Raw genomic sequence first — 22,102 nt, 5'->3', positions numbered from 1 at the left:
TAACATAGCATAATATGAGAAATCTCTCAAATCGCTTTCAGTCTAACAGCCTTAACCGAGATTCAGGACCACTGCCGTAATCAGGATTTTAGTTTGTGTGTGTGTGTGTGTGTGTGTGTGTGTGTGTTGCCCCCCTGGGAATCTCACTTTGTCTATTTTGTTTACTCCAGAAAATAGCATACACATCTCAGGGTTTAATTTGTATATTAGTGTTTCATTTGTTTATAAAATGTAGTGCACCCCCCCCCCCCCCCCCCCAGTATTTGTATCAGGGTACGGCCCTCACTATGTTGAAACATTTAACACACACAATCTTAAACATGCATTTAATACAAACACAAAAATACAATGCACTATTTTAATGTGATTAAAAAAGAATGATGTTAAACTTATACAAATTCTATCAAATGTTTTTAAAAATGTACAATGAGTTCATTATATCAAACACAAAACATAAATACACACACGAAACTAATATCTACATATCTTGAAGTTCCGATTCCGCTAATATTGTACATATGTTTCTTCGGTCTTCAATAATGTTTCTTTTAACACGCTTTTCTAGTTTTCAAAATATCGGATCTGTCCATTTTCAGAATCTGTTATTCATATTTTCCTCCTTTTTTTTTATGTTAAGTGACTGAGATGATACTTCCTGTTTAATACATACATCCGGGTACCCAACTTTGCGAGCACCAAGATGGAGACACGCTGTTGTAGTGACTGCTTCCGCCGATTCTCGCCGCGTAGTAGTAAAGGTAGGCTGCGTATCTACACCCAAAGTGCCACCACCTGCATCGTCTCCACATGTTGTAGTAAAACCAATAGTCGCACGTGCTTCGACCTACATTCCTATTCCGACCCTAAAAAAGAAAGTATGTTTTGTTTAACAAAAAAAATGTTTTGTTTAGCGACACCACTAGAATACATTGTTAATCATCGGCTATTGGATGTCAAACATTTTGTAATTCTGACATGTAAATTGTCTTAGAGGAAATCAGTTACATTTTTGATAACTTTATTTGTTTTGTTAATTATCGGCTATTTGGATGTTAAACATTTAGTAATTTTGACATATAGTCATAGAAAAGAAAGCCGCTACATTTTTCCATTAGTAGCAAGGGATCTTTTTTATGCACCATACCACAGACAGGACAGCACATACCACATATGACCTTTAATATTACAGTCGTGGGGAACTGGTTGGGACGGTACCCCCCAAAAACAAAACAAAACAAAACAAAAAACCAATCAGGGACGAGGTTCGATCCTGCGACCAAAACACCTCAGGTAAGTGCTCAAGTGAACAAGCTATATGACTATGGACGTATAAAAAGTGTTTTTTGTTTAACTAGAGCACATTGATTTATTAGCCATCCGCTACTAAAAAGGAAACATTTGATAATTCTGAATAACTCTACAAGGAAACTAGTTAAATTTTTCAGTTAGCAGTAAGGGGTCTTTAATACACTTTCCCACAAACAAAACACACATATATATATATGCAAGTTGTGAGTCACTGTTTGGGAAAGAAGAAAAAAAGCCCAACTCAAATTCAATGAATGGATCCACCGAAGAGGCTCGATCTTACTACCCAAGCATCTCAGCGGAACACTCTACCGACTGAGCTAAATCCCGACCCCTCAGGACGTATGGATGAGGGTCTTAAAACCAGATTGCATAACAACTGCATCGTCGCAGCTATAAACGTTTATTTTGTTTAACGACACCACTAGAGCACATTAATTAATCATCGGCTATTGGATGCTATTGTAATTCTAACAGTGATCAGAGGAAAGCTATTATTTTTCTAATGCAGAAAGAGATCCGTTTATATGCACTTTCCCAAATGACAGGAAAAAAAGAAGAAGTTTGTTTTATTTAACGACGCCACTAGAGCACATTGATTTTTTATCTTATCATCGGCTATTGGACGTCAAACATATGGTCATTCTGACAGTTTTTTTTTAGAGGAAACCCGCTATCGCCACATAGGCTACTCTTTTACGACAGGCAGCAAGGGGTCTTTTATTTGCGCTTCCCACAGGCAGGATAGCACAAACCATGGCCTTTGTTGAACCAGTTATGGATCACTGGTCGGTGCAAGTGGTTTACACCTACCCACTGAGCCTTGCGGAGCACTCACTCAGGGTTTGGAGTCGGTATCTGGATTAAAAATCCCATGCCTCGACTGGGATCCGAACCCAGCACCTACCAGCCTGTTGACCGATGGCCTAACCACGACGCCACCGAGGCCGGTAACAAATGACAGGAAAGCACATAAATGTACGACGGCCTTTGACCAGTTATGGTGCACTGGTTGGAACAAGAGAAATCCCAATCAGTTGAATGGATCCACATAGGTGTTTCGATCCGATGACGCAAACATCTCAAGCGAGCACTCAACCGTCGAAGCTATAAATACTTACACAAAAGTAGCAGACGTCATGGTGGTTGCATGCACCCGTGAAGAGTCCTTTGTAGGCGGGAGGCATATAACCCGGAATGTTGCAGCCGTTCACTCGACTTGAGCACCAATCGGCGTTTATACAAGACGCGAGCACAACCAACACCAAGGTAGATACTAGAAACACTTCCTTCAACATTCTGAAAAAACAAAATTCAATAATTTGTAAAGCTCAACCCGACATGAACATAACCGACACCAAGGCTGATACTAAAGTAGTGTCGGAAATAGAATAAAAATATTCTTTCATCTTAAACTGAAAAGTAAATATTTTATAAATACCTATTTAATGACACTACCTAATTTAGCATTTACTTGTTTGGGCTCTCATTGATGTACAAGGTGGTGTTTACTCTTTAAATTGAAATAAAGATGTCGGTAAACAGGCACTTTATTTGAACAGACTAACATATTTTGATGGATATGCGTCAATTTCATTTACCCTTAAACAAACTTTTAATTTAAAACTGCAAGATAACTGATTATTTTGAACTGCAGCATAAATTATTAATTATGATCAGCATATTTAGTGAATATAAATTCAATATAAATACCGTAGAAATTTACACAATCTTGCAACCACTTAAAGCCGCACACCCTAGTTCCATCCAGCGAAAATAAATTATAATTTGGTTAATCTACAAACCTGTAACACACTTAGATCACGTTTTTATCAAATGGAGTGAAAAAGCAGGTTTTATATCGATAAATACCATGGAAATCCCCATGTCCCAATTGCTTGAAATAATTTTGAATGTTAGTATTCTGATGTCACCGGTAGATGTCGCTCGAAGCACAACAATGCCTACGTCACGACAAATTTCACAGAGTGCGCACAGACTTGGGGTGCGTTCCTTTCACCTCTCCTGGACATGTTCGAACTGTTCTGTCCTGGTTGTATCGCCTCTCGAGATATCGTAAGACTTAGCAAAATTATTGGTTTTAAGGGTTTGTAACTTTTTGTATTGAGACACTTGTCTGAACTTTATTGTTACTGAAAATGTTCACGAACTGAAGAAAAATCTCACAAATGAACAACAAGCAAACGACAACTAATCGGATGTTGATTGCGCGAACCGTGCACGAGAAAACAAACCGAACCAAAATGATAACGGTCACGTGGTATACCAACGTCTGTGACGTTTACACAGGAAGATTCCCTCTGAAAATAGATTGGACCTCGCTTGCTTAACGGTTTTTTCTCGAGTGCGCGCGGCTTTTTAAGAAAAACAAAAAATGCATTTCGTGGTGTTACAAACATCAGGATTACCAAAAAGCACTTCAGGTGAATGGAAATGTGTATTCTAAATAATAAAATGTGTATTCTAAATAATAAAATGTAAGTAAAGTGCAATTTTATTTGTGAAAAAATGGGTTTAATAGCGAAAAACAACGCCGTAATGGTTAACAACTAGCCGTAACTAGGGCGTGTCCCTTTAAGTGGTGTTCGCACAATGGTTTTTAATATGGCGTTTATCGCGTTTTGCGATGAAACTCTTACTTCAATAAAAATTATATTGGTTGTTAACGTAGGGGGAAATAAAAGAAGACTTGCCCCTTTCGGCGTTTATTCTGCGTTTTAATAACGTTAACTAAATATTAATACAAAAGCAAATTAAAGAACCATAATGCACAGGACTAAAGTACTAATCAAAATTATACCCATGTTATTTTCCAGTCTTATATATTAGTTATGAAAATCCCTGGAATAAAAACCATAAAAATGTGTCAGTATTATCATGACCTGTTATGGTGACCTGTTATAGATAGAAATATGAGATGTATTTACAATTTTACTGCTAAACATATGTAATTTGAAACGGACTATAACACCCTGGTTGATATTGATTACACTTGACAGGTGAAATCACAAGTACTAAGCTTAGCAGAGGGGTAGTCTCAGGTGTAATCAATATCAACCAGGGTGTTATAGTCCGTTTCAAATTACATTTTTTGCACCGGTTGTTTGAATATCGTAACAGGTCATGATAATACGAACACATTTTTATGGTTTTTATTCTAGGGATTTTCATAACTAATATATAAGACTGGAAAATCACATGGGTATAATTTTGATTAGTACTTGAGGTAAATTGGATAACTCTTACCTTGTTAATTGTCCAACGTTTTCTGTGAAATGATCAAACCTTGTCATACTACTATCTAATCGGTGAACTGTCCTCATCCCTCAGTCACTCTTTTTTGATAACCCAAGCCAAAATGTCCGCTTTTTTCGTGCTACAAGCTCAGATGTAAACTAAAAGCTCCTATTTTGTAGGGCGTGCAGACTGATTTGTGTCCGGATAAAACGAAAATGCAGAGTAAAGGCAAAATTTGTTTTGTTTATGACGACACAAGTAGAGCACATTGATTTATTAATCATCGACTATTGAATGTCAAACGTTTGGTAATTCTGAAAATCGTAGAGAGGAAATCCGCTACATTTTTTTTTTTTCATTAGTAGCAAGGGATCTTTTATATGCACCATTCCACAGACAGAATAGCACATACCACGACCTTTGATATACCAGTCGTGGTACACTGGGGGGTGGGAGACGTAGACCAGTGGTAAAGCGTTCGCTTAATGCGCAGTCGGTCTAGGATCGATCCCCATCGGTGGACCCATTGGGCTATTTCTTGTTCCAGCCAGTGCTCCACAACTGGTGTAACAAAGGCCTTGGTTTTTGGTTGAAACATATTTTATTGCATATAGTATACAAAAGGATCTTATCCAACTTACGAGGCCCTCTCCTAATTACAAATATTATAACATAATAGGCGACTAATATCACTACAAATATTTGAAACAAAGTAAATACACAAAACATAAAGCAGGACAACTTAACAGTGCAGATAATGTGAAATCGGAAGAAAGATTACAATAAATATTCAGAACAAAGTTAATACAAAGTGCTAAAGAAAAGAAAAATGGGGAAACTAAAGTAGTTTATCTTTCTAATCGGACGGCGCGGCTTTGACGTGGGATATCGGCCTCGGTGGCGTCGTGGTTAGGCCATCGGTCTACAGGCTGGTAGGTACTGGGTTCGGATCCCAGTCGAGGCATGGGATTTTAAATCCAGATACCGACTCCAAACCCTGAGTGAGTGCTCCGCAAGGCTCAGTGGGTAGGTGTAAACCTTGCGCCGACCAGTGATCCATAACTGGTTTAACAAAGGCCATGGTTTGTGCTATCCTGCCTGTGGGAAGCGCAAATAAAAGATCCCTTGCTGCTAATTGGAAAGAGTAGCTCATGTAGTGGCGACAGCGGATTTCCTCTCAAAATCTGTGTGGTCCTTAACCATATGTCTGACGCCATATAACCGTAAATAAAATGTGTTGTGTGCGTCGTTAAATAAAACATTTCTTTCTTTTGACGTGGGATAGTCGATAAGTTCCGTACATTTTTATATATTTTTATCGAGCCATAATTTATTTATCTAATCATTTATTAAACACTATTTTATTTATTTAATCTTTCTGTTTGTTTAATGTATTATTGAACATAATGAAATATTTGCTTGTTTGTGTCGTCACTTAATGTGGTTCTACCGTTTAGTACTAACTGGAGGTTTATTGGTACAAATATACTCAAAGAGTCTAATAGATGTTGTCTTTGCTGGGTATAAAGTTTACACTGAAAGAAGTAATGGAAGCTGCTCTTATAATCATACCCACATTTGCAGGATGGATCTGTAACTAATCCACAGCGATATAAATCAGCATTTAAGATACTACAAGCCTGCCTGATGTATGATTTGCCGTATGTAAGATATTTTCCTTTCGATTTTCACATAAGTGGAACGGAGGCACCTTGTAACCTTCAGGTGCAACTGCTTTGTTTAAAGGTTGAAATTTGCTCACAGTTTCTAATTTCTCATGGCAAGGTGTTCCACTGATCAATAGACGAATGAAAAAAGGGTAGTTTTAATATATTAGTTATGGCAAACGGAATAGATATATAGTTTTGGTTTCTTAGTCTATATAACCGGCCTCGGTGGCGTCGTGGTTAGGCCATCGGTCAACAGGCTGGTAGGTACTGGGTTCGGATCCCAATCGAGGCATGAGATTTTTAATCCAGATACCGACTCAAGGCTCAGTGGGTAGATGTAAACCACTTGCACCGACCAGTGATCCATAACTGGTTCAACAAAGGCCATAGTTTGTGCTATCCTGCCATGTAGTGGCGACAGTGGTTTTCCTCTCAAAATCTGTGTGGTCCGTAACCATATGTCTGACGCCATATAACCGTAAATAAAATGTGCTGAGTGCGTCGTTAAATAAAACATTTCTTTCTTTCTTTCCCATACATTCAACTTTTGTTTTTACTCAATGTTTCATAGCTCTATAATGTAACTGGCGTCAAGCATAATATGGCAAAATTACATAAATAATAGAATTAAATGAGAGTGCTCATCTTTGCACGGGTACTCGAGTCCTTTGAACAGACTCGAGTCTCGCTAGACTCGGCCCGGACTCGTGTACTCGTGGAGACCCTAATGGTGCATATAAAAGATCCCTTGCTGCTAATAGAAAAGAGTAGCCCATGAACCGGCCTCGGTGGCGCAGTGGTTAAGCCATCGGACTACAGACTGGTAGGTACAGGGTTCGCAGCCCGGCACCGGCTCCAACCCAGAGCGAGTTCTTAAGGGCTCAATGGGTAGGTGTAAGGCCACTACACCCTCTTCTCTCTCACTAACCACTAACCAACTAACAACTAACTGAATGTCCTGGACAGACAGCCCAGATAGCCGAACCTTAACTGGATATAAGCACGAAAATAAGTTGAAATGAAATCAAACTACTTGTGCAGATATATTTTCGGCCAAACAAATGGCAAGATAGCCTATCGGTTAAATGTTATGCACGCAGTAATAGAATATAAAGTAATAATACAATACAACATAAAAGTCGACATGTCATTGCTAACAGTGCTTGGACCTTAATGGGATATAGGCACGTTAATATGTTATTCTATCCTGTTCCTAACAGAAATTAGGAGTTTTAGGAGGGGTTTTTTAATGCAGAATTTCGCCATTATTCTCTGTCTTTTAATACAGGTTCGACGGCCTTCATTTACCTAGGTAAGGCGCAGTGTATCCTATTCGGCGAAAGTAAATCAGGTGCACATTGAAAGGTAACAAGTACGCTATTTTATTGACTGTCATTTTAATTACATGTCGTGCTGTGATGTACAAACTAGTCAGAGCTGCAACAGCCGATGTCAAACGTATGGTTGTCTGGTATTTCTTTTCTTCCTTCGGTTTATTACAATATTATGAAGCATATATTCACATTCAAATACGTGTTGAAGAACAGTGTGTTTGAACCTTAAGTAAATATTTAGCAGAGAAACCAAGTTGAAATCAAACAAAACGGGGTCAGTTGTTAATAATTTAGTTTATTTTAAGAGAGGACACTATTGTTCAGAGGGGGCAGTTGTACTTGTCCAAATAGCGGTCAGATAAAGGTAGGGAATGAAGAATCTGTGATCTTAGTCGTTTTGTCAAAGTGTGAGAATGGGGAAACGTTTTTACTAATTCTGCCAGCTAACAAAAATACTATTTTTTTCTGACTATTAATTTTGTTGTCTGGTCTTTCACATATCAATAAGAACATTTGTATCACAACGAGTACCCACTGTAGATATCGACATCTGTTTACAAATGAATGTGGTCCAGGTACATACATTCCAAACCTCTGTTCTTTCCATAAAGAGCAGGACCAAAGGTTAGTAGGCCCTACTGCATGCTGCCTATGCTTCTTTGGGACATACTGGCACGTTTATCGTAGTTGATGATACTAACTTACGTTTACACACGCATACTATTTCATGCTACTAAATCCTTGTTTTCCTTGTACCTCCGAAAAGGAACATCAGCATCCAAATGGCAAAACAAATCTGATGAGAATCGATATGCCATACCTTTCCATGGCATAGAGAGGCAATTCACAGCCCACACACTGAAGCCTTTGCCTCCAGATAAAAGCTCCCTGAAATATGCCACTCAAGGCATGCGTTCTGTCCCACATAATATGATTAATTGTTTAAACCCAACGCAGACCGATTTAGATCCCAATGCAGGGGCGTAGCGTGATCTGGACCGGGGGGGGGGGGGGTGTCGAATATGAACCAAGTGGACCTTTTTCTATTTTGTTTTTGCACCACCAGAAACTCCATATGTATAAACCTGTATGCTTTAGTTCTGAAAGCGAACCATTTGCTTCAGGGGTGTGTGTGTGGTGTGTGTGTGTGTGTGTGTGTGTTTCGTCCGAACCCCCAGAACCCCCTCCCCCCCAGCCTACGCCCCTGCAATGGCCATGGCTGGAAGAGTGATCATGGTAGAGGCAACCCCATTTCGTATGATGGTACAGCTAGCATACCAAGTTGGTCAGACGATTCAGTACAATTCCTGTTTGATACTGAAGATTACATATCGGACTCGGATGACGCTCTTGAGTGATGATTAGTAGCTAAAACGATGAAGAATAGCGAAGATGGTGTGACTAAATTTAATATATTTATGTTTATAACATTGTTCCACATTATCGCATTATTGTAGTGTAACATATAAGAACACTCCACTGGTTATCTCCTTACTATACCCCACTTCCGGTCTCGTTGTCAGGGTCTATTTTGTTAAGAGCGTAGTCATCCGAGTCAGCAGAAGTTTGATACATTTCTGCTCAAATCAGTGGGTGCTGAAATATTTGTTGCAGTGATGATTAATTGTTGGCTTGGTGACCAAATTGTTGGTAGGTGGCAATTTTGTCCTTGAGATGGCCATTTTAGTAATTGTTCAGTTCCATTGTGCATATCACATTGCCTGTTACAAATCTGTTGCAATACATATACAAAATAAAAACCAAAGATATTATGGGGGTTTGAAATTTAGTGAACACATCAAAATATTTTACGAGTTTGGCGGCCATTATGAATGTGAAGTAATATGGCGGTCATCTTTGATTCTGAAGATTGCATAATCGAATTGCCATTCCATACACTGACATAAATTGACACAAAAATCGACCAGCCTTTACATATATCAATAGGTTTTCAAATACATGTGATTGGGGGGAGAGGGTGGGGGTGGGTGGGGGTGGGGGTGGATGAGAGGGTGGCTAAGAGTTCATGTTAGGCACACTTGATCAAATGGCACCATCGAATTCCTTGGGGAAAATTAATTTAGAATCCGCTTCAAACATTAAAATAAAGACCAGTTTCCTTAAAAACGAGCCAAATCTAAAACCGATATTTAGGATTACGACATTAAAATTCAACAAACCCCTATCATGCTTGAAACACATCTTGTTTATTTTTAACGCCACGGTGATGGTATTGATGTCAAACGAAAGCTACGATAGTGTACACAATGCAAAACTAGCAAACAGATGACCGACATTTGATGTGTTCTTGTGAAAAAGAAAATACGCAATCGAATGAATGAATGAATGAATGTTTAACGACACCCCAGCTCGAAAACTACATCGGCTATTGGGTGTCAAACTATGTAATGCAAACAAATAAAGTGATGATCAACATCAATATAAAAATTCAAGATATAAATAAAAACAGTGTAAAGCACTGTGCAAAAATACAAATACCACAGATAGATATGGACTTTTACTCAAAATTTCAATTGCATCTCGAAGAAAACAAGGGGATTTGTGCTGTATTGGCCATTCTCAAAGAGAGAGGGGATACGCAATGGAGAAGTATACGCAATGGAGAAGTATGGCCATTTAATGATGGCTTACTCATAGGTATTTAGTGTTTATCCTACGTTAAACCATGCCACAGGGCTTTTAGATTATGGTAGCCCCACTCCCATGACTAGTGATATGCAATATTGGGCTAGTAAATAAGTAATTGCCATGCCCGACGGCTAGTAAAAACAGGTCAAATGTTGCAGTTAAGTATATTTTGTAAATATGAATTTCCTGCCCCAACCCCAACCCGCAATGTTAGCGTTTAAAAACATATTTCCCTCTTTAGGTAACATATCTGATTACTACTATTACTTAGTAAAATTGTACTAACTTAAAGTAAAGTAGGGCTAGTGAATTTTTAATCATGGCTATTAAATTTTTTAAATCACTGATCCCATGGCTAGTGGATTTTATAAAAATTCTAGAAGCCCTAATGTCATATGGACCAGTAGATCAAAGATTTGGTTTAATATATTATACAAGCCACTGTGAATATTTTAATGTACAGCATTACATTTTGTAGGGTACAGATTATGGCATGACGTCAACGAAAAAAACAAACCGTTTTCTAAGGTACCCTCCAATATTGGTCACAAATGAGTAGTGGATTCCACTTAAAAATATTTTTTTTACCAGTTTGTTTAAAGTTCGGGACATACTAGGGTTTCTAAAAAAAAAAACCCCGAAAAAAAGCACAATGTGGAGGTGTGAGGATGGTGTACGTAAACCTAATGCATCCATGATCTATACCCACGATACGAATGACCTACTTGAAGGATCAACTCAGGGTTTAGCTCCGTTCTTTCATGACTAAAATATGTTCACAGTTGAGTGGAAATGTGACGCTCTTCTTGATGATTGGTAAATCCTTGATAACGAGATCTTATATTACCTTGTTCGTTAGCTACGGGGAAGCAAAGACATATTCATTATCGATCGTTTGCGGCAAACCAAGAAATTATGAGCGCTCTTTTCTTTCAGATATGGGATTCCTGGACAGAAACCTCGGTATGTGATGTTTTATATTGTTTGTGGTCAATTCCACGAAAATTTTAGACCCTTTAATGAATTTATGAATATCAGTTTAAAGGGACATAGCCTAGTTTTTAAACACTAAGGCATAGTTTTGACTATTAGAGCGTTTTTGATAACTGAAATCACACTTTACTTAGATTTTATTGTTTAGATTAACCATTTCCATACATTCGAAGTGTTTTTGGTGATCCTGGTGTTTTTAATATCATAAAATGCATTTCTTATATTTTTATAAACGCACGTACGTCTGAGAGGTAACAGTTATGGAGTCGAGTTTTAGTCTATTTTTAAAGGATATTTCACTATTTCAAAGTCACAGACTCATGTTTCACTCAATTGTAATTTTATCCAAATATGTTACAGGTTTGTAGATTAACTAAACTTAGTGTTAATTTTCATGGGCTGAAACTAGGGTCTGTCCCTTTAAACTTGAATATGATCGATTGCTATAGATTAGAAACTATGGCATTGGGGTTTAACTGTCTTAACTTTTGGATGGAAACATGGGTTTACCAGAAAGATGATGGAAGTCACCAAACAGGGACAAAACATTAAAATTTGATTTAAAAAAAAGTCAATGCAATATTATTCTTTTGTTTCACCAGAAAACAGATGATAGTGTAATCAATAGGAATTTGAATTTTATCTCGATGTAAATATTTTATTCATCGTCACTGTGCTTAAAGCTAAACTGTTTTAGACTTGTATTTTAATACTGAATCTCACATATAAACACACTGAGAGGCATAAATAACGCAATGATTATTTCACTGATATTTTCTTTGGAAATGCCATATGTCATATTTTAAGCATACGGACAAATCACATACTGGTAACAATTGTAAATTCTGAAAGAAGATATTGTTCAAATCGGGGAAAATATGTAATAAAATGCGTTTAGAAAACAGAAAGAAATAAAGAAAGAAAGACAAAAAGCAACACACAACTTGTCACAATTTTTTCAGCATTACTTATTGTGGTATATTAAAGAAAAAGAGAAAAAACCCAACAACATTTTAAAAAAGCGATTGCTTGTATAGGAAGAGGAGTCCAGGCAACACGTCCAAAATAATTTTCATATTTAAAGCTGTATTTTGCAATAAACCAAGTTATGTCACACAAATTCCACTCTCCGTAACTGACATTACATACATATAATGTGTATTTCTGATTCCAAAGTTATATATTTATTATGATATTTCAATATGTCTCAATAAAAAAAATAAAAACTCCCAAACAAATTACACATTTGCAATATATTTAGTATTGTCTATTTAAAGGGACTTTCCTGAGTTTGCTGCATTGTAAGATGTTTCCGACTAATAAACTATTTCTACGATTAAACTTACATATTAAATATATGTTCTTGTTTAGAATATCGATGTCTGTATATTCAATGTGTTTCAGGTCGACTTAATATTTGTAAAAAGCCCAAACTGGATTTTGTCTTCAACGTACGAAAAAATATATTTTAGGAAATAAAATGAAATGTAACCTAGTACAAATATTAAAACGAATCAAAAACACGTTTAATATACAGTCAATAATAGTTTATGCAGAAAAATTTATTTGATATGTAATTACAGTCGTTAAAGGGACACGCCCTAGTTGTTAACCATTACGCCGTTGTTTTTCGCTATTAAACCCATTTTCTCACAAATAAAATTACACTTTACTTACATTTTATTATTTAGAATATACATTTCCATTCTCCTGAAGTGTTTTTTGGTAATCCTGGTAATCCTGATGTTTGTAATACCACGAAATGCATTTTTTGTATTTCTTAAAAACGCACGCGCCACTGAGAAAAAACCGTTGATCAAACGAGGTCCAATCCATTTTTAGAGGGGATCTTCCCGTTTCAACGTCACAGATGTTGGTATACCACGTGACCGTTATCATTTTGGTTCGGTTTGTTTTCTCGTGCACGGTTCGCGCAATCAACATCCGATTTGTTGTCGTTTGCTTGTCGTTCATTTGTGAGGTTTTTCTTCACAGTTCGTGCACATTTTCATTAACAATAAAGTTCAGACAAGTAAGTATCTCAATACAAAACGTTACAAACCCTTAAAACCAATAAGTCTTACGATATCTGGAGAGAACAGAACAGTTGGAACATTCCCAGGAGAGGTGAAAGGAACGCACCCCAAGTCTGTGTGCACTCTGGGAAATTTGTCGTGACATAGGCATTTCTGTACTTCGAGCGACATCTACCGGTGACATCAGAATACTAACTTTCAAAATTATTTCAAGTAATTGAGTCACGGGGATTCCCATGGTATTTATCGATATAAAACCTTCTTTTTTTACTCCATTTTATAAAAACGTGATCTAAGTGTGTTACAGGTTTGTAGATTAACCAGAATTATAATTAATTTTCGCGGGCTGAAACTAGGGTGTGCGACTTTAAAAAGTTTCTGTTAGTTGATAACATCTTTAAAATTGCAGCAAACTCAGTCCCTTTAACTTGAAGATATACCCACGTAGATGTGCATGCCTTATGAACATTCGAAAGTGACAATGCTGAACAAATGCCCCCAAATGTCAAGTGAATTAAAAAAACCCCAGTCTTCTTCTTCTTTCTTCTTTGCGTCCGCAGACTGTACTTTTAAATTTGATCATACGATGAAGAGCATCGTCATCTCTAGGTCCACTTTGTTGCCATAGAGCTTGGTAGCAAGAGATTCCCAGTGAAGCGTAAAATACATACTCCAATCTTTTTTACGCCGCGGTGGGTTAGTTTCCTAACCCTCAATGTGAGTTACGTCTATGTAGTATAAAAAGTCTCTCCTACATTTATTATTTTGACTTTTTTTAATGTTAATTTTTACTTGAAATAGATTGCTCAATAAATTATTATTTTTTCATCTCTCTTTCTTTCTGTCTTTTTCTGTCTGTCTCTCTCTATCTGTCTATTTGTCTGTCTCTCTGTCTTCATCTCTCTGTCTGTCTCTGTTTCTCTCGTAAACGATAAAAACAAGACAACCATTTAATTTTCATGTACAGTTATCCTGTCTGTGGGATGTTGCATATAAAATACCCCTTGCATCTAATCGAAAATGTAGCGGGTTTCCTCTCTAAGACTATATGTCAGAATTACCAAATGTTTTACATCTAATAGCCGATGATTAATAAACCAATGTGCTCTAGTGGTGTCTTTACACAAAACAAACTGTAACTTTTAAATATTAAAGTGTCTTAATTACTTGCTGTTTTCCCTCTTTCCTTTTAAATAAATACTCTATCCCTAGGCTGTTTCCCCAAATAATTTTTAAAAGGGGAGGCATCTTTGTAGATTACTCCCTTTTTGAGCGACAAAAATTCTGCATTAATATATTTTGCAAAATATTTATGAGAAACAGCGAGGACGCCTTAAAAGGGACTATCCCTGGTTTTAAATCTGGCTGAAATCATTTCTACTGGTTTTTATTCCGTCTTGAAACGAAGATCAACATTAAAATGAAATTAGGTTCCAGCATAATCCGTAATTCACCCGAAGCATTTCGTATACCCTCGGCATAATTCCGAATGTTTTCAAATTCTTTTCAAATCGCTTGCATGATTTTGCAAGTAAGTTTTGATTGGTTGAATGAAAGGTCAGCTGGAAATGAGCTCCAAAGGGATGCTCTCAGATCCACAGGTAATATGGTCACCAAACTAAATATTACCTTCCCATAATTTCGTACTTACGGAAAAATAAGTAATGATTATTTTTTTTAAACCCGCATTTAATATGTAATTTTAATGACCCCGTCACACCCCAAAACTCCCCCAAAAACAAAAAAGAATTAAAGAAAAAAAGAACAAAACACAAAACAAAAACAAAAAACAAACAAAAAACAAAACAAAACCGTTAGTCAGAAACATCAAACTCAGGATTTGCTGACATGCTGGTAACAATTGTAAGAAATTGTTCAAATCGGGGAAAATATGTAATAAAATGCGTTTAGAAGAAAGAAAGAAATAAAGAAAGACAAAAAACAACACACAACTTGTTACAATTTTTTCAGCATTACTTATTGTGATATATTAAAGAAAAAGAGAAAAAACCAACAACATTTTAAAAAAGCGATTGCTTGTATAGGAAGAGGAGTCCAGGCAACACATGTCCAAAATAATGTTCATATTTAAAGCTGTATTTTGCAATAAAACCAAGTTATGTCACACAAATTCCACTCTCCGTAACTGACATTACATACATATAATGTGTATTTCTGATTCCAAAGTTATATATTTATTATGATATTTCAATATGTCTCAATAAAAAAATAGTAAAACAAATTACACATTTGCAATATATTTAGTATTGCCTATTTAACTTGAAGATATACCCACGAAGATGTGCATGCCTTATGAACATTTGAAAGTGACAATGACGAACAAATGCCCCCAAATGTCAAGCGAATTTTAAAAAAACCTAGTGAAGCGTAAAAGACATACTCCTATATTCTTTCGCCGCGGTGGGATAGTTTCCTAAACCTCAATGTGAGTTACGTCTATGTAGTACAAAAGGTCTCTCACGGTGTGTGAGGTGATATGTGTTTATTACTGTGCTACACCTCAGTTGTGTTAGGTTAGGTATGGTATGCTAATATATAATTGATATAATAAAATAAAAATACATAATACATTAGCTAAATTTATTAAATATAATGCACCTACAAGAAAGGGTAACATGTTCTGTTTGTTTACATCTATGTTTAACGGAAAGATTAGACAATGCTGTTACACACTGCAAAACAATAATAACCTTGATTTAGTGAAACAAGCTATAATGGCCTTCACGTAGCCTCAGATCCCAATGTTTTGATATGCAAATGTCCTTAGTTATTTATAGGAGAAATAACGTGCATTCAAAAGACACAGAGATTTTTAAAAAGTGGAATTAAGTCAACTTCGTGCATTTTATATGATGATTTGTATATAACACCTGTCGGGGTTTGGGTTTGTTTTCATGTAAATGCAAAGAAAACAAATATCGAATAGGAAATAAACGTAACATTTGCAAAAAACTTTGGGTCTAAATAATCGAACAGGATAATAGTACATGTATAAACAGATTTTATGGCTATGCCATCACGGGTTTTTTTCGTCTTGAAACGAATTTTATATAAAATTTTATATTAAAATTACTTTCCGGCATACTTCATAATTCACGCGAATCATTTCGTATACCCTCGGCATAATCCCGAATATTTTCAAATTCTTTTCAAATCACTGGCATGATTTTGCAAGTAAGGTTTTGATTTGTCGAATGAAAGGTCAACTGGACATGAGCTCCAACGGGCTGCTGTTAGATCCACATGTAATAGTGGAGTTAATTTTAATTAGATTGTTAATTATTTTGACTTTTTTAATGCTAACTTTTACTTCAAATAGATTACTCAATAAATTTGATTTTTTTCATCTCTCTTTCTTTCTGTCTGTCTTTTTGTGTCTGTCTCTCTCTATCTCTCTAAAATACCCCTTGCTTCTAATCGAAAATGTAGCGGGTTTCCTCTCTAAGACTATATATCAGAATTGCCAAATGATTTACATCTACTAGCCGATGATTAATAAACCAATGTGCTCTAGTGGTGTCTTTACACAAAACAAACTAACTTTTAAATATTAAAGTGTCTTAATTACTTGCTGTTTTCCCTCTTTCCTTTTAATTAAATATTCCATCCCTAGGCTGTTTCCCCAAGTAATTTGAGCGACACAATTTCTGCATTAATATATTTATGAGAAACAGCGAGGACGCCTTAAAGGGACTACCCCTAGTTTTAAATCTGACTGAAATCATTTCTACTGGTCTTTATTCCGTCAACATTAAAATGAAATTAGTTTCTGGCATAATCCATAATTCACCCGAAGCATTTCGTATACCCTCGGCATAATTCTGGATGTTTTCAAATTCTTTTCAAATCGCTTGCATGATTTTGTAAGTTTTGATTGGTCGGATGAAAGATCAACTGGATATGACCTCCAACGGTTGGCTCTCAGATCCACAGGTAATAGGTTTTTTTAAGTGAATTGTTTTTGGTCACCAAACTAAATGTTACCTTCCCATAATTTCGTACTTACGAAAAAATAAGTAATGATTTTTTTTTTTAAACCTGCATTTAATATGTAAAACCAACCAAAAAAACCCCAAAACCAAAAAAGAAACACCCCTCCCCCCCAAAAAAAAAAAACCACACACAAAAAACACACAAAAACCCCCACAACAAACAACAACAAAAAAACAAACAAAACAACAACACAAAAACCCCCACAAAAAACCCCAACAACAACAAAAAACAAAATAAAAACAAACCGTTAGTCAGAAACATCAAACTCAGGATTTTTCATGTTATCATCCAGTGGTTGTAAATCAGATATAGTTTTAAAATCTTAAATTTACTTTAAACTGTATTGTAATAAGCAACAGAATATTATAAGTGATTCAAATAATTAAATGCTTTGCCTGCCATACATTTTTAAAGTTTATTTAAACAAAATAAGTTTCTTGATGTCAGTCTTATAGTTTATGATAAAAGGACATAGCCAAACAATCGTAACATAGACCTAAGCACGCAATGTGTTACCGTAGCCGTGATGACCACTGTTCCCATTGCCGTCAGAAGTCTTAAAGTATGCCTTTGAAACCATGCCATATTTGCCTGTCAGACAATGAATTTCTTTTAATGTTTTTTTTCTTCTTAAGAGATCTGCGATTCCTGTTATCAGGGGTTTGGCTATCTTCTGTACATGGACACTGGCATCATTCCTGTGCCACCAAAGCGCAAACGCCTTTCTACATAAAGGCATCACCAACTTTGAAGGCCAAGGTATTTTACTCTCCATCTCTCTGACTCTCTCACAAGTTCTGACATGCTTCTGGCTAGTGGATATTCGACGACGGGACAAAATATTCTACGTGATAATTCTGTCACATATGGCCGCCACCATTGCCACAAACTGCAGCATGGCATTCATGCACGCTTCCTCCACGTTTGCCATCAAACTGATGGAACCCATCACAAGTGCTGTAGTTCAACATATCGTCCACAAAACATCTTTTTCCAGATCCACTCTCATCAGTCTGCCTCTGATCGTCTCAGGAGCCGTTGTCTTCGTCGGAAACCCTTTTGAGACGTCATCGATCTCCACGGGCGTACTAATGGCGTGTACCTCCAACATCATCCTAGCAATCAGAAACGTAGCCATCAAATCAGAAGGCAACACGTCCACAACCATACGACTGCGGCCTGCCGTGTACGTCTGCAGTGCTGTAGTGTGCACTGCAACAGCTGCCGCTGTTGTGTATGTGATGGAATCGAGAGGAATCGTGCAACACACGACGACGCTGATTATCTGCTTGATGCTGACGTCAAGCTACTTTCACGTTGTCTACTCCTTCACGTCGACCAAGGTCCTCATACACTACACGACAGTGGTCAGTCACGGCATCATCAACATGGTCAAGCGAATCACGGTGGTTCTTCTTATGTACGTGTTTGGACAACGATATGCGACACCGTGGAATTTTGCAGGTTTGGCTATCAGCATACTGGGACTTACAATATACATACAGGGAAGAGTTGGCGTTGATAACAGAAACAGAGAACATGCACGTTCAGGTAAGACCTAAAATAAAACGAAGTTTAATAAGACATTGATCACAAATATGATTTTGTTATTTAATATTGTATGTTTGTTTTATATTTCAGTTGATGAGAACTACATTTGTTATAGATTTATTGACATGTGGTTGGCTACTCCTAGGTGATGAAGAGTACACTGGTGGCACCTAAGTCTGCGCACCTAAGCATTTGTGTTATATTTTAATGTTAAATATTTCTTTAAAAATATTTGTTTCACCGCCACAGTACAATGGAACAATAAACGTGTTACAACTGAAAGTTATTTTAATTTTAATGTTTTTTAAACTCAAGTGATGAGCTCATTTTTAGTGGGACCCGCCTGTATTTACTGGCCTGCATGACGGCACATATGTCTGCGCAGCAAACATTAAAACAACCACTTCTGTCGCTAATGTTTACATAAGCAGCAACAAATAATGTATCCGATTTGTGTAAGTTCTAAACAATAAACACTTCCTACTATAGTCTGTTTCAGAAAAAAATTGATTATGCAAATGAGATAAATATAAATGGTGTTTCATGCTCCTTAGTTTGGACAACACAAAATGACAATATAAAAAAGCCAATGTCAAAAATTTGATTATTATTCAACAAAAGTTGTCTGTTATTAACTGTAAATGAGCACAAATAGTGTTCGTTAGTCATATAGGACAATCAATGATACTTTTGAAACAGACTATAGCTACAATAGGCCATGCTGTGCAAGCTTCAACGTCTGTATGCAGCAATTTTGCATTGTGTCACTCGGAGGGAAATCCAAAGTATGCTTGGATGTTTACGTTAACAGATAAAATAAAACATTCATTTCCTTTATAGATTCATAAATTACAATAAGGTATGTATTGAAGCTTCTCTGTAAACGTGTGTAGGTTGATATACAGGGTTAATAATTACAGCGTTGACAGACACGTGTTGATAGATGATACAAAAACACGTTGATCGAGGATGGCAAAAGTATAGTTTTAGTGCATTAGTTCAGAGTTGTTGTTTTTCAATCTAATTGTTATCTACCAGTTTTTGTTTGTTTGTTTACAAGTATACCCCAACATTAGTTTTAAAGACGTAATGTAACGTAATTAACGTGCACAGACCTTTGTGCCGCGCAGACTAAGGTGACATGAGTGTACTTTAAAAAACAAATTCATCATCTACATTATATACCACTAACATGAAAATGCGTCTCGGAGCATCTATGTTTCAGATTTTGCTGGGGAACATGCCCCCACAATTCAGTACAAATCTCGCTCCCTCTTGGAGGTCGACTCATTTCCCTTCAACAAACACAAATTGCCATTTTTAGAATTAGTTTTAACCCCTTTTACAAAATTCTGGATCCCATCTATAAATGTTAATATTAAATATTGATATGTTTTTATATAATTGCAACTCCTTTTGCCATGACTCATTCATCAACATGTAGTTTGCAAAGTTATCAAATTCTTGAAGTATGTTATCTGAAAAATATCACAAATAAAATTGTTGGATATGATACCTATTTATGATATATGTAGCATATTTATTGATTTATTTTACAGATTTACTGAAAGCACCGAATTGCAGACGTCAGCTGACATTGATATTTTTAGGCATGTTGTTAACTGGAATGGTTATGTATGTTGGTAATACGGGTGTGAGTCTCAAAGACATACAGAAGTATGCTTCGAGTGACCATCTACTAAATACAACAGACATACAATCGATCAAAATGTTCCAACACAATTCTGTCGAATTTTTAAGAGACTCTTTTAAAGACAGATCTTTTGGACCAGAGTCGTTAAAATTAATGAACCGAAGCCAACTACTTCCAGACATAGAGGCACGTTATTTGGCCGGAAATAAGAGTCAAATAAAGGAATTTCTAAATTGGCGTCTTTCGGATCATAGACAAAACACAAATGTATTGGCTCCGATGTTGCCAACTAGTACTGAGATAATACGCGAAGCTCAAAGGGTACATTTTAATTTATTTGGTGATATGATCGGTAAGTATAAGTACGCTATGCTCTTCAGTGTTGCCACCTTTGAAAATAAAGGTGATCCTGCAATCAGTACCGGCGAGGTTTATTTACTACGACGATTAGGAATCAAAGTAGTGCATTACTGCACCTACTCTTATTGTGCCAGAAAGAATGTACAAGATTATGCTCAAAAACTGAGCAACCAATTTTCCAAGAACGAGCTGGTTATCTTGTTCCGTGGTGGCGGGAATTTGATAGCCTACAAGCTGGATGATATCATCAGAGAAGGTCTAATAAGAAGGTTTCATGGCTTCAAGATGTTCATAATGCCCCAAAGCATATTCGTTCCTGATAATCGGTACAAGGATGGTCACTTTGATCGCTGCAAGAAGCTATACTGCTGCAATGCAAACCTCACGATCCTGCTGAGGGACAGGCAGTCACTGGATTTTGCTCTGAAATACTGGAATAACGGCACTAACTTAGCACTGGCACCAGACATGGCATTTCAGATTGGTTCCATTAGCCGAACCATGTCCCCTATGTATGATGTAATATGGCTGAAGCGAAATGATACGGAGGCACCCGAATACTCAGCCAAAGCCAAAGCGACGCTGTTTCCAAATAATGTAACCGTGAAAATATCTGACTGGCTGGACTGGAAAACTACCAAAGGTTCAACAACCATGGAAACTATTTTCCTGGTGGCGAACAATGGTTTCGTGTTTCTTCAACGAGGACGAGTGGTGATCACCGATCGTCTCCACGGACACATTTTAAGCACTCTGTTGAACATACCCCACGTGTTGATTGATAACCAGAACAAAAAGCTTTCTTCCTTCCATAACACATGGACAAGAAGTCTTGAGAATGTGTTCATAACGGACGATAGTTCAAAGGCCGTTAAACTTGCCTTGATTTTACTGGAAAAATACAAAGATGAGTTGCCGTCTATTGCTCCCATAATGGACGTGAAAGACTTTTTTGGAACAAAAGACCATTTTGACTGAACATACATGTTGCTAAGTAGATTTTAAAAGATATGTTTCTTCGGTAAAAGACGTCTTGTATCAATCAGTCTTAGCAGTCCATTTCTGTATTCAAATTTTGTGTTTTCTTCATTTTCTTCTCTTATCTCTCTATTTCTTTCTCCCTCTCCCTCCCTCCCTCCGTCCTCCCTCTCTCTCTCTCTCTCTCTCTCTCTCTCTCTCTCTCTCTCTCTCTCTCTCTCTCTCTCTCTCTCTGTGTGTGTGTGCGTGCGTGCGTGCGTGTGCGTGTGTGTATGTGTATGTGTAGTAATAAACATA

The 22,102-nt window shown here is 36.8% G+C and overlaps 2 protein-coding genes across 4 annotated transcripts; one reads left to right on the top strand and one right to left on the bottom strand.

The window, feature by feature from the left end:
• Nucleotides 1-344: 344 nt before the first annotated feature.
• Nucleotides 345-4,716, bottom strand: LOC121379923 (conodipine-P3-like). Of its 2 annotated transcripts, none has more exons than XR_005958861.1 (3): nt 3,114-3,174; nt 2,430-2,607; nt 345-863 (listed from the first exon to the last, which is right to left on the bottom strand). XR_005958861.1 is itself a non-coding variant. In XM_041508605.1 (3 exons), the coding sequence occupies exons 1-3, from the start codon at nt 4,650-4,652 to the stop codon at nt 660-662; spliced, it is 459 nt and encodes a 152-aa protein (XP_041364539.1). In that variant the 5' UTR covers nt 4,653-4,716; the 3' UTR covers nt 345-659. The 2 variants fall into 2 exon arrangements, 1 of the variants encoding a protein (XP_041364539.1); XM_041508605.1 differs by lacking the exon at nt 3,114-3,174 and adding an exon at nt 4,576-4,716.
• A 6,319-nt stretch (nt 4,717-11,035) lies between these two features.
• LOC121378407 lies at nt 11,036-21,872 on the top strand. Of its 2 annotated transcripts, none has more exons than XM_041506564.1 (3): nt 11,036-11,182; nt 17,898-18,813; nt 20,373-21,872. In XM_041506564.1, exons 1-3 carry the CDS (start codon nt 11,135-11,137, stop codon nt 21,803-21,805), a joined length of 2,397 nt encoding a protein of 798 aa, XP_041362498.1. In that variant the 5' UTR covers nt 11,036-11,134; the 3' UTR covers nt 21,806-21,872. The 2 variants fall into 2 exon arrangements, with proteins under 2 accessions (XP_041362498.1, XP_041362500.1); XM_041506566.1 differs by having other exon boundaries at nt 11,109-11,182; nt 18,260-18,813.
• Nucleotides 21,873-22,102: the final 230 nt, after the last annotated feature.

Source organism: Gigantopelta aegis, chromosome 8 (assembly GCF_016097555.1).
Source record: "Gigantopelta aegis isolate Gae_Host chromosome 8, Gae_host_genome, whole genome shotgun sequence".
NCBI classification, from domain to species: domain Eukaryota; kingdom Metazoa; phylum Mollusca; class Gastropoda; order Neomphalida; family Peltospiridae; genus Gigantopelta; species Gigantopelta aegis.
This window is presented reverse-complemented; position numbering and strand designations above follow the sequence as displayed.

Coding starts and splice junctions, on each gene's coding strand:
- LOC121379923 (XM_041508605.1), bottom strand. CDS start 4,652: ATGAGGACAGTTCACCGATTAGATAGTAGTATGACAAGGTTTGATCAT. Junction 2,608..4,575: donor AACGTTGGACAATTAACAAG/GTAAGAGTTATC, acceptor TTGTTTTTTCAG/AATGTTGAAGGAAGTGTTTC. Junction 864..2,429: donor ATGACGTCTGCTACTTTTGT/GTAAGTATTTAT, acceptor TTTCTTTTTTAG/GGTCGGAATAGGAATGTAGG.
- LOC121378407 (XM_041506564.1), top strand. CDS start 11,135: ATGAGCGCTCTTTTCTTTCAGATATGGGATTCCTGGACAGAAACCTCG. Junction 11,183..17,897: donor ATTCCTGGACAGAAACCTCG/GTATGTGATGTT, acceptor TTTCTTCTTAAG/AGATCTGCGATTCCTGTTAT. Junction 18,814..20,372: donor CAGAGAACATGCACGTTCAG/GTAAGACCTAAA, acceptor TTTATTTTACAG/ATTTACTGAAAGCACCGAAT.